General features: G+C 35.6%; 3 protein-coding genes across 4 annotated transcripts; 2 read left to right on the forward strand and 1 right to left on the reverse strand.

Moving 5' to 3' along the window:
* The first annotated feature begins 679 nt into the window (after positions 1 to 679).
* On the forward strand, positions 680 to 2,741 carry LOC111488889 (transcription factor bHLH123-like). 2 transcript variants are annotated; one of them, XM_023136829.1, is made up of 6 exons: positions 680 to 1,088; positions 1,167 to 1,800; positions 1,886 to 1,993; positions 2,084 to 2,149; positions 2,236 to 2,295; positions 2,372 to 2,741. In XM_023136829.1, exons 1-6 carry the CDS (start codon positions 904 to 906, stop codon positions 2,582 to 2,584), a joined length of 1,266 nt encoding a protein of 421 aa, XP_022992597.1. In that variant the 5' UTR covers positions 680 to 903; the 3' UTR covers positions 2,585 to 2,741. The 2 variants fall into 2 exon arrangements, with proteins under 2 accessions (XP_022992597.1, XP_022992590.1); XM_023136822.1 differs by having other exon boundaries at positions 683 to 1,088; positions 2,236 to 2,301.
* A 1,192-nt stretch (positions 2,742 to 3,933) lies between these two features.
* On the reverse strand, positions 3,934 to 6,396 carry LOC111489143 (probable NAD(P)H dehydrogenase (quinone) FQR1-like 1). The gene is made up of 4 exons (XM_023137215.1): positions 6,268 to 6,396; positions 4,788 to 4,881; positions 4,451 to 4,713; positions 3,934 to 4,339 (listed from the first exon to the last, which is right to left on the reverse strand). Exons 1-4 carry the CDS (start codon positions 6,288 to 6,290, stop codon positions 4,108 to 4,110), a joined length of 612 nt encoding a protein of 203 aa, XP_022992983.1. The 5' UTR covers positions 6,291 to 6,396; the 3' UTR covers positions 3,934 to 4,107.
* Positions 6,397 to 9,643: 3,247 nt separating this feature from the next.
* LOC111484442 (gibberellin 2-beta-dioxygenase 8-like) lies at positions 9,644 to 12,500 on the forward strand. The gene is made up of 3 exons (XM_023131032.1): positions 9,644 to 10,119; positions 11,747 to 12,068; positions 12,150 to 12,500. The coding sequence occupies exons 1-3, from the start codon at positions 9,680 to 9,682 to the stop codon at positions 12,411 to 12,413; spliced, it is 1,026 nt and encodes a 341-aa protein (XP_022986800.1). The 5' UTR covers positions 9,644 to 9,679; the 3' UTR covers positions 12,414 to 12,500.
* Positions 12,501 to 12,528: the final 28 nt, after the last annotated feature.

Below are 12,528 nucleotides of genomic sequence, written 5' to 3' on the forward strand. Positions count from 1 at the left end.
CACAATTGAATTGCTTTTTGAATAAGTAATATTCTTATATTTGTGAGGCAGGAAACTCTTTTGGGCAACTTAGTAGGATTTTAATAAATAAAAAAAATATATATCATTCAATCTTTCCCCCTACTATATTTTGGTCTTTTTCCCCCTTCCAATTAGGATGATAATTCTAAATTAAGAAGCCTTTTAAGTTTAAAGTTTAATTTTAGAACTTTTATATATATATATATAAAATGGATTTAAATGGTTAAATTATACCTTTCAACCATATGCTATATTCTTTTTGGTTATTAAATTTCATTCCTACCCATTAATGCCATATATTTCAATTCCCTATATATATATTTTTTTACTTACTAATTTCAATATTTATCGTCATTAATGTAATCAACCTCCATTTCAACCATAATAAGTGCAAGTTTATAATTTTGGTAGGTGAGATGAATTATTATTTATTTTTTAAATACTTTTATAGGTCAGTAGTCATATACTATTTAAATAAAATAATAAAAAAGATGTTATTAATTATTAAAAATAAATCAATAATTACAGGGAATAAATTCCAATAAATTCAAAATATTACCCATGATAATATTTCAACAAAAGAAAGAAAAGGAAATCGTCATAATAAAGGAATTTAATAAATTCAACTCCAAATTGACCTTTCCTGAGTCTAATCAACTCTCCCTGAAATTGTCAACCACATTTTTTTTTTTTTTTTCTGGTTTTAATTTTGTTTATCTTAGTTGCTGTGCAAGCAATATAAATAGCGATATGCCGCGAAGCGTTTTCAATCGTTTTTTTTTTTTGTAGAGAGAAATTCCACACACAAACACATAGAACAATTCCGAAAGACCCAAATCCCAAATCATCAAACTGGGTTTGAGATTCAGAGCTTCAGTAGCCATGGCGGAGGAGTTTCAGAGCACTGGAAACTGGTGGGACGCCTCTAGAAGCCGCTACGAAGCAGGAATATCCCCTTCTTCCTCCGCCATAACTACTTTCGTCGACCACCCCGACGCCGGCGCCGGCGCAGGCGACCCCAATTTGCACATCATGGGCTTGGGCCTCGATTGGAACCAACCCCTCTTGTAAGTGTAATCCCTTTTGCTTTTTAATTGACGGCGGCTGTGGGTATTATTAATTTTTTTTTTTTGTTGTTGGGACAGTCGGGGCGGCGGAGAGAAGGGGGCGGAGAGCAGTTTCCGGTCGATGCTGCAGCCGGATAATATGAATTTGAATATGCAAGAAACAGGGCAACATCACCAACACGAACAACAACAGATTCAATGGATGAGATCGGAGAAGCTATATTCAGGGGAATCTCCAGCGACTGAATTCAAGCCAATAAACAGAGGGTTTTCATTAGATCACCACAACCAGCCTCCGCCACAGTTCAGCCCTTCTCACTACAGCACCGGCGACAGCACCGTCACCAGTTTTCCAATCGACAGCGCCGCCGCCGCTTTGTACGTAAACTCCACAACACTATTACAAGGCTTATTAGCCGGCGGAGGCAGCGAGCAGCAGCAAGTCTCAGGAGCGGGTATGAACTTCCCATACAATACCCATTTCGGGATGAACTCCAGCGAGTTAATGGCGGCAGCATCATGGTCTAACTCCACAGTACCTCCGTTCTTAAGAAACTCACCACCAAAAGGAGCAGCACCGACGCCAGCACAGAGTCAGTTACAGTTTTCTAACAACACAGCATTCTGGAACGCGTCAGACATGAAAGACGCAAGGGCGAGTTATGTTCCGGCGTCGTACAACGGTGCAGCCTTGGCGGGCGATAAATCAAAGGTAAAAACAAGAAAAAGTAATTGGTTGGGTTATGATTAGGGTTGTGAACAATGATGATTGAAATTGAAATTGAAATTGGTGACAGAGTACATCAGAGGGTGGAAAGAAAAGTGGGAATGATCAGAATCAACAACAAACGGGTGGTGGTAAAAGGCCTCGAAATGAAACGGCGCCGGGGTTGCCAGCGTTTAAGGTCACTGAACTGAATTGAGTTATAGAGAGATTAGTAAATTGGGAAAAAAGAGGAAAACAGAAGAGATGAAAATGGGGTTGGGTTTTGCAGGTGAGGAAAGAGAAGATGGGGGACAGAATCACTGCGCTCCAACAACTGGTCTCACCTTTCGGAAAGGTAACATCATTACTCAAATTAAACTTAATTCAAAATTTTAGATAATGAATGATATGAAATGAATGTTTGTGATTTTGTGGCAGCAGACTGATACCGCTTCAGTGCTGTCTGAAGCCATTGAATACATAAAGTTCCTCCATGAACAAGTCAGTGTAAGTGCTCACTCATTGTCTTTTTTTGTTTTAAATTTTGAAAAACATTGTAATTATTTTAAAAATTCAGGTATTGAGCACTCCATATTTGAAGAGCGGAGGTGGTGCAGTCGTACAGCAGCAGCAGCAGAAATGGTGTGAGAAAAGGAAGGAAGGAGAAGGAAAGGAAGAGGATCTAAGAAGCAGAGGGCTTTGTTTGGTTCCAGTTTCAAGTACATTTCCGGTGACCCACGAAACCACCGTCGATTTCTGGACTCCAGGCTTCGGAGGAACCTTCAGATAAGACACCAAACCCCCTTACTATTATTATTATTATTAATACTCGATTAAAACTAGTACATATCTTATCATAACCCTCCATACCAACATTATTATTATTATTATTATTATTATTATTCCTGGATTTTGATAAGATCACCCGGGGAAGTGTACTAGTTCTTTCTCAAATACATATATAGTATCTATATTTCTCTCTCTTTTATTTTATTTTTTTTTAATTTTTTGTGTACTTAATTCAAAATAATTACAACTCAGAAAAGAAAATATAAAAAAAGGAGAAGGAATATTTGTGATTTTATTTAGAAAAAACATCTCCCTTTTTTTCTTTTTTTAATTAATTATTGTTAGTTAATACATTCTCTTTTCATCGAACGGCCACAATTAATGGCTTCCATGTCATTATACTCTATGATTTGAAAAGAATAACAATTTAGGGAAAGGCCACGTGTGTTGTAATAGATTAAAATTGTAACTATTTCTCAATTAGTGATATTGTAAAGCGTGGAGGGGTTTAATTAATAGTTAATGTTGTGAATTTAATAATTTGATTTGAAATATGAAAGAAGTAATGGTTGAGTATTGTAATAACAAGAAGAACTGCAGCTGCTACTGTTCATGTAATTATAGCAACTAAGTTACAATCATTTCCATAAAGAAAACTAATTTTTATCATACTCATTAAACAAAATCTATTTACGGTTATTCTTTGAAAAACAAACTACTATTATCACATCTAATAATACCAAATTACCAATTTTCAAATCATTTTTAAAATCTTATATTATATGGGATATGAAATTCCCATGTTTATAATAGACACGTTTTAAAATAGTGAGGATGACGTGACAGTAATTTTGAAATCATTATCTAAATTTAGTTTTTATTAACATCTCAGGCATTTTTTTTTTTTTTTTTTGTCTTTTAGTTTAAAGATCTAGCATGTCAACAAAAAGAAATATAAACAAAGTTTTCTGATTACATTTGATTCATCAAATTATGTGCTTATCTAATAATTAGATTGGTGTTAACCACAAATCTGTAGAACAGTTTTCAATAAAGACAAATTTTAAAAAAGCTTTTGCCTAACGTTATTTCAAATTATAAAATTCCATCCAACCGTAATACATAGCTTCACTTTTCTTTTCTCTTACCCCTCCATGCTTCATTTTTAGGGTATCAAAGACAAAAAAAATCAGCTTAGTTGACAACGAAATGATTGGTAGATTGTGAAAAAACAAGGGGTTATTGGTCTTTCCAAAATTACCAAAAGGCTTCCGTCACAATATTGATACGGTTCACGAAGCTGCTCTGTAATCAAATGGTCAAGGAAAGAATAGAAAGCTGCTGAGAAAATTTGAAGCTAAATAGCAAGTTTGTATCATTTAAAACAACTCTATTGAGAAGCATACCATAATACAATTCTCATAACCAAACAACTCAATGATTATTGCAAGCAAATACAAATTCGAATGGTGAAAAAATAGGAAATCGATGGATTTTCAAACAGTATCTCTTTTGTATTGAAGTCTAGGCTGATCCCTTGAGCTTCTTTGTGATGGTAGCAAGGTACTTTCCTTGGTGGAAGGCTTGCTCCAACTCAAGAGTGGTTGGTTTTCTTGAGCCATCACCTGCGAATGTTCCAGCTCCATAAGGACTTCCACCTTTAACGTGCTCCATCTCGAACATGCCAGCACCGAAAGTGTAACCAATGGGAACAAATATCATTCCGTGGTGAACCAGCTGAGTGATGGCAGTCAACCTATAGAGATGCATAATTGTTTTCAGCTCAGGAGAATCCTCTTATGGTTGAATTCATATCATTTGATGTGCTTTGTTTATCAAAGTAAAATAAATGATATGATGAACTTACGCGGTAGTTTCCTGTCCACCTCCCTGGGATCCAGTACTGTAAAAGATACCAGCAGGCTTGCCTGCAAGTTGTTGAGTTCTCCAAAGACCTCCAGTTGCATCCAGAAATGCTTTGAATTGGGCAGCCATCATTCCAAATCTAGTAGGGAAGCCAAAAACTAAACCATCGGCCTCAGGGAGTTCGGTCGGGGTGATAATTGGCACATCACTCTTTGATGGTGCGCTCATCTTGCCAAGGACATCCTCAGTTAATGTTTCCGGTACCTAATAAGAGTTTATCAGGCAAGGAATTGCAGGACGTTATGGGACAAATATCTTGGTGGTTTTTCAGACGTTACCTGCCACAACTTGGCTTCAACACCTTCTACAGATTCTGCCCCCTTCTTAATCTCTTCTGCAAGTCTCTCAACATGTCCGTACATGGAATAGAAACTGTAGCAATAGCAGCAAGTTAATTTTATAGCTATAGGAGCCCAGGGTTACACAAAATATCTAGGCACAGTCCAGCTTTTTAGAACTCAAGGACACAGTCCCTCTTAGATAGCTTGTGTTCAAGTAAGGTCGTAACAAAGTCCCAATTACAGCACCAGAATATGAGATGATGGGTTCAAGTTCACCATAATATAATATCATTGTTCTTAAAAGTTGCACAAGAGCGGACAAGGAACTCAAACTAATCAAAGTGAAAACCAGTGCTCATACATGCCAACACTAGGCTTTGACCCTTAAGAACGAGTTCATCAACACTTATAAATCAATAGTGCATAAAATCGAAGTTTGAGAGGTAAAGACGCCTGGAAATTATCCGCATCTGAAGAATAGGAAATAAGCTAAGAAAAAACGTAGATTACATATGTGAGCCAGAGATGGCACTGTTAATAACTACTCAACACAGGGTCATGTTTCTTAACTAGCAGAACTCTGTAGTTTGGCAAGTGTGTACACATTCAAATTCCGAAATTTGTTCAATAATTCTAAGAAAACCACGGACGAGGTGTCCTAAATGGTTTTCCAGCAGGGAAAATGTTTGCAAGACTACGAATCTGTTTCAGACTACAAAGATAAACTAAAACAGATTCCATTATAAAAGATGAAACATTTAAAACTAAAGTAGTCAAACTTTTAGCCATTGTAGAACAGAGTCTCTTGGTAATCCAATTGTTCCAGGGTTACAAACTAAAAAGAAGACAATTTCACGAATCAAATGGAAACCTTTGGGAAAACTGAACACTGATTCTGAAATATCCGGTGAAGCATTGATGAATACAAGACAATCAAGAAACCCTTTAAACAATAAAAATGAATATATTTTGCAAGACTGCAGATAACATGAATGTTCGACCTTTTATAAATAACAATGTTAATAAAGGACTAACAGAAATAAATTATTGATTCTATAACATTCCTGGTTAGTTTCGAAAAAGAAAAAGGCAACATAAAATTTCACTTCCGGACGAATCCTACAGAATTCATCAGCGTATACATAACATAAAAACACCAAAAATACAATGCAAACGAAACCGGATTTTTTCTCTCAATATCATAGTCAAATGAATCGTAAATCGCAGTGAGATCAACTATATTCAACCAAAATACAAAGAAAACAGGATCTGGAACCAACAATTAATCAAGAAACACCAAAAGATATCAGGAAAAAACTGGCAAAATGGAAAGGAAGGATGAAATCAAAGAACAAAACGCAAACGAGAAAGCGATCGAAATGCGAAACACAGGCCAAGTACATAAGAGAAATGGAAACAAATTCATGAAATTGCAAGAAAAGAAAAAAGAAAAAGGAGAGCAGAAGTATGCACATACACAATATAGAGTTTGATTGCCATGGATGCAGAGGGTTTGAGGTCGAATTTTCTGAGCAATGAAATTTTGGTTAATGGGTGAGGGTGATGAAGTTTGCGAAGCAAGGGGGCATATATATAGGTGCAGGATCCGCTTCGCCAGCTTAATTTTTAAAAACAACAATAATTTGTCCACAATTGTGTGCTTGGATCATCTTTTTCAAATGTATTGGTACTTTTATTTACCATCAAGTTTTCACCGCATTTATTTCCCAAAAAAGGAATTATATTAAAATTACTGTAAAAGAACTTTGTTTTTTTTTTCCATTTAAGGAATGATTCTAAAAAAATGTTAACCCAATTAAAGACGTAATTAAGAAATACTAATTTAAGAAATAAACAGAAACGGTGTCGCTTGGAGGAATGAAATTTGAACTCATGAATAATAATGATGGAAGGGTGGTGTCACGCCCTCATCATCATCACTCCTCCTTACAAATCTCATTGCCTCTAGAACATTCAGTTTTTTTTTTTTTTTTTTTTTTTTTTTTTTTTTTTTTTTTTTTTTTTTTTTTTTTTTAATTTTTTTTAAAGGTTAAGTTGAATTTTTGAAAAATAAAAAAAATTGAGTCGATTCACGGATTGAAACTTTTTTGGTCGGATCAACCCAATCAACATAAGGTAAAATTATTTAAAAATTAAGAATTATTAATATATATTAAATATTTAAACGCTATAAAATTTTAGTTATTAATATGAATGGTAGATAGGTAAGATTTATTTTAAATAATAATAATAAAAAAAAAACCTCAGACAATCTAATCTAAATGTCTAACTTAAGTACATTCCTCTTTTTTAGTTTGACTTTTGACTACCTTGTGTTTTCATATCTATATTTTTAAGAATTTTTTAAAAAAATTACTCATTAATTTATAGGTAAATCAATATATTCACCTATTAAATTAAATATATACAATCTCATAATTAATTAAGGTCCACCTTACGATCATGGTTATTTTTAAGACCCATATGGATCGTAGGCGTAAATTGAGATACAAATATGTGAAGTCAAATTAAGATGTGAAATTAAATAAAATTGACTGGGTTTTGATTCCGCACATGCATTCACACCAATATGAAAGTGAGCACAAGGATTTGACGGTGGAGATGTGTTCTTTTTATTAATATACAAATAAATTGATTGAAAATTCTCTATTGAGCGTCGTGGCGTTCGGCCGCCCCGTCGGAAGTTGTTAGATGGATCATATTTCAACCGTCAATTTTGCCTGGTTTTTTTTCCCACAATAATTTCTGAACTACTTTAAACATATATATATATCTATATATGTATGAAATTCACAGGCTCATGACTATTTAAAGAATCTCCTATTAGCTTTGGTGTTTTTAAGAAATATATATTTTCAATAATTAGGCATCTATGTTACATGATAATATGATGCTGACAATACATCATACATAATAACTAAATATATTTATTTAAAAATCAATTGCATTAAGTTGTTATCGAGAGGATGAAATGAGAACTAAGTATTCAAATCTTTTTCAAGAGAAGAAACGTTCGGAGATGGAAGTCCTTAACCAAGAAAGATTGTGATGGTCGAGCTTGAATTTAAGGTAAAATTGTAATTTTGTTCGTAATTATTTTTCTTCAAATGAAGGACTATATTCAACCTTAATATGATCGATTAGCCTAGTTGAGCTCTTTCGGCTCGTAATGTCTGTCTTTATTGGACCTTTAAGTTCCACCATTGTAAGATGGTTGGAGTCCCATATTGGTTTAAGTTTCCTTGATATTTTCTTCCAGTAAAAACAATAAATCTCTGGTTGAGGACGGTTTGTGTTGTGGAGACCATGAAATGAGGTATGCTTTTAAACACTTCTTTTTACATTGAATAACATCTTCGGTTAATTTAAACAGACACATTAGATGATTTAGTTCATATTCTTGTGTTTGGGCATAGTTTAAATAATGCAACGAAGTTGGAGATTTGTCCTGACATGACCTCTATGGTGGGCTCCCAATCAGCTACTAGAATCACCCAGAAACACACTTCCTTTTGGAAGGTGTAGGGTCAAACCAGAGTTATGAGCTTTACTATATACAACAAACATCTACAGCTCACTTATTAAAGATGGGATATATTTTCAAAATATCAACCGCCTTCTAACACAATTGCTTCCTATCCACTAATCAAATCAATTTAATTTGTTTGAATCCGATTCAAGAACAATAACTTTATAATAATAATAATAATAATAATTCATATCGTTTTTTAATTTAACAAGAGAAGAGATTCAAAACCCTAATTTTATATGGCGTTTTGAGGAAGGGGGTGGAGTTTGAAATGTGTGTTGGTTTAATTAGGCTCCACAAGTATTAAAATTGGTGAAAGAAAAGTACCCACTTCACATGCATATGGCTTCCACAAGCAATTAATGATATGTTTTTGGGTATTGATTTCTTCATTTAGTGGATGCAAGCCGACATCCCCATTTCACACTTAGATTCCCAACTCTCTGCGCACGATGGATCAATACCCTTTTCACCATTCTTCTTATCATAATTTGTTTTGTTCTTAGGGATGGATGGATGGATTGATTGATTGACCCCACCCTATGTATCCCATGCAAATCCTCTTTTCACATCAAACTTAAATGTCTATCATTCCTTGCCGACTCCACATACCAAACTGATTAATTCATACCATAACCTCATGCAAACAACGAGTCCCTATCTTTTCAAATCAAGCTTTTTGCATGAGTTTGGAACGTTGACTTAATGTGTAGTTATCTAAAACGTCCGTTAAAAAGAAGATCATTGATATATAAATAAAAGACATGATCTCTTAGAGAATTTAAAAATAAAGTTACGAGAGCTTATCTTCGAAGTGGACAATGTGGACAATGACTAAATAAAATTTAAAAAGAAAATTAATATATATATATATATATATATATATATATATATATATATATATATTTATTTGGCATTAATGTTATATAGGAAACTGAAAAACGTGTTCTTCACTCAGCCATAGAAGTTTGAATCAGAAAATCATACATAAAGGGCTCCAAACTTCGTGGCCTAACAGAACCATATCTTAGTTTCTGTCCTTTTGAAATAGGGTTCGTACGTATAAGGAGACCTCAATTTGATGACTTTCCATTAACATCCATTGGTTAGAAGCAGTGAGACAAGTGGTTGCATTTGAGAGCTGAGAAGAGGTTAACACAACACTTGTTTTTTTGGTGCAACCAAAGGTATGAATTACAGATTCATCATTACTATATATATATATATATATATATATGGAGTTTCCATGATGTATATGTAAACATAACATGTGAGTTTCTTCATGTTGTTGGAAGTGATAGATCTGTTGAAGGCTGAAACTGAGTTAAAACAATTGAGTATGGACATTGATCCTCCATTACAAGTTTGCTACAATGCCCTGATGAAAGATGAAGTGGAGGGTAAAAATGGAAGAGTGGATGATGAGGTGGAGGAGACATATGAAGATCTACCAGTGATTGATTTAGGGCTTCTAAAGATGGGGAATTTAGAGAGAGAGAAGTGCAAAAAGGAGATAGTTGAAGCAGCACGGAATTGGGGTTTCTTTCAAGTAATGAATCATGGGGTTCCTGAGAGGGCATTGAAGGCGTTGTTGTATGAGCAAAAGAAAGTGTTCTATCACCCTTTTGCACAGAAGAGTTTGGGAAACTTTCTAAATTTGGGTGGAACTTACCGGTGGGGTAACCCTCTCGCCCTTTCTCCTTCTCAAATGTCTTGGTCTGAAGCTTTTCATATAGGTGTTTTGGATGTTTCAAGCTTGGAGGAGCATGTCACCCTCAGGTATGCCCTCTCCCTCATCTTCATCTTGAAGAGTGTTCTAACTTTTCAAAAATGTTCTTACTTATATCATCAACTAAAAACACAATCAACCTCAATCTACCCACCCTCACAAGGTTTAATACCTACGACTACTCAAACAAGTGAGATTAGGGTATGATCGAAAGCCAAATTAACTCACCGCTACTACATATTATCTTTTTTGGGTTTTCCCTTTCGAGTTTGTTAGAGAGAGGTTTCTACACTCTTATAAACAATGTTTCGTTCTCCACCCCAACCGATGTGGGATTTCTCAATCAACCCCCATTCGAGGCCCAGCATCCTCGCTGACACTCGTTCCCTTCTCCAATCGATGTGGGACCCAATCCACCCCATATTGGGACCAGCGTCCTTGCTGGCACACCGCCTCGTGTTCACCCGCATTCAGGGCTCAGCCTCGTCGCTGGCACATCGCCCTATGTCTAGCTCTAACACCATTTGTAATAATTCAAGCTCACCGCAAACCGATATTGTCCTCTTTGAACTTTTCCTTTCAGACTTCTCCTCAATATTTTTAAAACGCGTTTGTTGGGGAGAGGTTTACACACCTTTATAAATAATGCTTCGTTCTTCTCTCAAACGGATGTGAGATCTCATGTAATCACTTTTTTCAGATACATAAAAGTGGCATAGAGAAGGAAAGGTTGAAACTCTAAGCTGATAAGGTCATTGTACAATTTGAACATTGATTTGAGCACTAAAACTTCAAGTTTTCTTTTGATTGGTATGAAGAATGAAGCATATGAGCAATCCCAATAAGTTACGACTGATGTATGTTGCTGCTTTCCACTTGAAAACCAACAAAATGTACAAACTGTCAAGCATATTAACGCAGGAGAGTGCTTTTGATTTCTGTCTTTTGATTGGAAGTTTTCTATTGTTTTTTTTTTTACCCTTTCACTGCCTGCCCTGGTTTTGAATTCAGTGTCTGCATTTACTTCATACAATTACCAAAGTAAAAGAAAAAAGTACTTCCATACAGCCCTCTACATGGGTTTCGCTCACATGTTTAAAAACTCTAGGATTGCAAGCTAGATCCGTGAGCCCTGCACCTCTTAATATATATTTAGGGTACCCCACAAGGACTGAAGGGCATGTGAAGTACCTGCGGGGGGGTGCTTCCACGTCAATGGAGACTGCATGGCTCCATGGGTATACCCTTAGTTTGACACCACCCCATCACATGACCATCACATGAACCAGTTTTCTAGTACCCCGTGGGGACACACCCTCCTCCATGGTCTTATCTTCATTTTTTGGTGCTGGGTTTTTAAGCAACACATTCATTTTGGCTCTTACTACTCTTCTTCTTTCATTATTAGAAGTTGTTCATGAAGACCAAGCTTGAAAGAACACATTTTGGATCATACCCAGAAGTTGTTCATGAACAATTCAAGATCATCTCATGTTAATAAACTGTGAACTAACTCACTCAACCATCCTTAAAATCTTCCAAAGTTCTCAAATTTATTGGCCAAATGCCTGAATTCACGCCCCAAAAGTGCTTTAAAGAGGGAAAAAAACAATCTTTTCTCCTGGGTATGATCCAAAAAAATCAGTGCTATACATCTCTGTTTCTGTTTTTGCACAGATCCACAATGGAAACAGTTGCGAAGAAATTTGGGAGCATAGCAGAGAGCATAGCAGAGATTTTAGGGCAAAGTTTGGGGATAAAATGGAGTTACTTCAAAGAAAGATGTGAGAAAGGAAAGAGCAGCCTTAGACTGAACAGATACCCACCTTGTCCATTTGCCTCCAAAGTGTATGGCCTTATTCCTCACACAGACAGCGATTATCTGACAATACTTTATCAAGCTCATACCAGTGGTCTGCAGCTCATGAGAGATGGAACCTGGTTTCCTGTTAAACCTAACCCACAATATTTGCTTGTCAACATCGGTGACTTACTTCAGGTGCACACTTTTTTCCCCTGACTTAATCTTATTTCCTCCATTGATTTTAATTGGTGAAAATATGATGAAAATGTGATGCAGGTTGTGAGCAATGATGTTTTCAAGAGCATAAAACACAGAGTGGTTGCTTCTGAAGAAGATGAGAGATTTTCGTTTGCATATTTCTACTGCCCATCGGAAGATGTGATGATTGAGAGCTGCATGAAACCAAGCATTTACAAGCAGTTCAGCTACAAAGAGTATAGACAACAGATAGAAAAAGATGTGGAGAAAACAGGCAACAAAGTAGGGCTTTCAAGGTTTTTCTTGCACCACGTGTTGGATTTTAATTTGCTCAATGAGTGAGGTATCTAATGTCAATTCTAGGGACTCTAGCTTAGCTATGAGAAGGGCAAAAAATCGAAGTGCGAGGCTATATGGGTGTATGTTATTGTATTCAATATTTTTAACCTATCAAGAT

Source organism: Cucurbita maxima, unplaced genomic scaffold (assembly GCF_002738345.1).
Source record: "Cucurbita maxima cultivar Rimu unplaced genomic scaffold, Cmax_1.0 Cma_Scf00001, whole genome shotgun sequence".
Taxonomy (NCBI): Eukaryota; Viridiplantae; Streptophyta; class Magnoliopsida; order Cucurbitales; family Cucurbitaceae; genus Cucurbita; species Cucurbita maxima.

Bases quoted from the DNA above. Each gene is read 5' to 3' on its own strand.
- LOC111488889 (XM_023136822.1), top strand. From the start codon at position 904: ATGGCGGAGGAGTTTCAGAGCACTGGAAACTGGTGGGACGCCTCTAGA. The intron at 1,089-1,166 runs GTAAGTGTAATC...TTGTTGGGACAG, and splicing joins GATTGGAACCAACCCCTCTT to TCGGGGCGGCGGAGAGAAGG. The intron at 2,150-2,235 runs GTAACATCATTA...TTGTGGCAGCAG, and splicing joins TGGTCTCACCTTTCGGAAAG to ACTGATACCGCTTCAGTGCT.
- LOC111489143 (XM_023137215.1), bottom strand. From the start codon at position 6,290: ATGGCAATCAAACTCTATATTGT. The intron at 4,714-4,787 runs GTAACGTCTGAA...AACTCTTATTAG, and splicing joins TTGAAGCCAAGTTGTGGCAG to GTACCGGAAACATTAACTGA. The intron at 4,340-4,450 runs GTAAGTTCATCA...GCATCTCTATAG, and splicing joins GGTGGACAGGAAACTACCGC to GTTGACTGCCATCACTCAGC.
- LOC111484442 (XM_023131032.1), top strand. From the start codon at position 9,680: ATGGACATTGATCCTCCATTACAAGTTTGCTACAATGCCCTGATGAAA. The intron at 10,120-11,746 runs GTATGCCCTCTC...GTTTTTGCACAG, and splicing joins GAGGAGCATGTCACCCTCAG to ATCCACAATGGAAACAGTTG. The intron at 12,069-12,149 runs GTGCACACTTTT...AATGTGATGCAG, and splicing joins ACATCGGTGACTTACTTCAG to GTTGTGAGCAATGATGTTTT.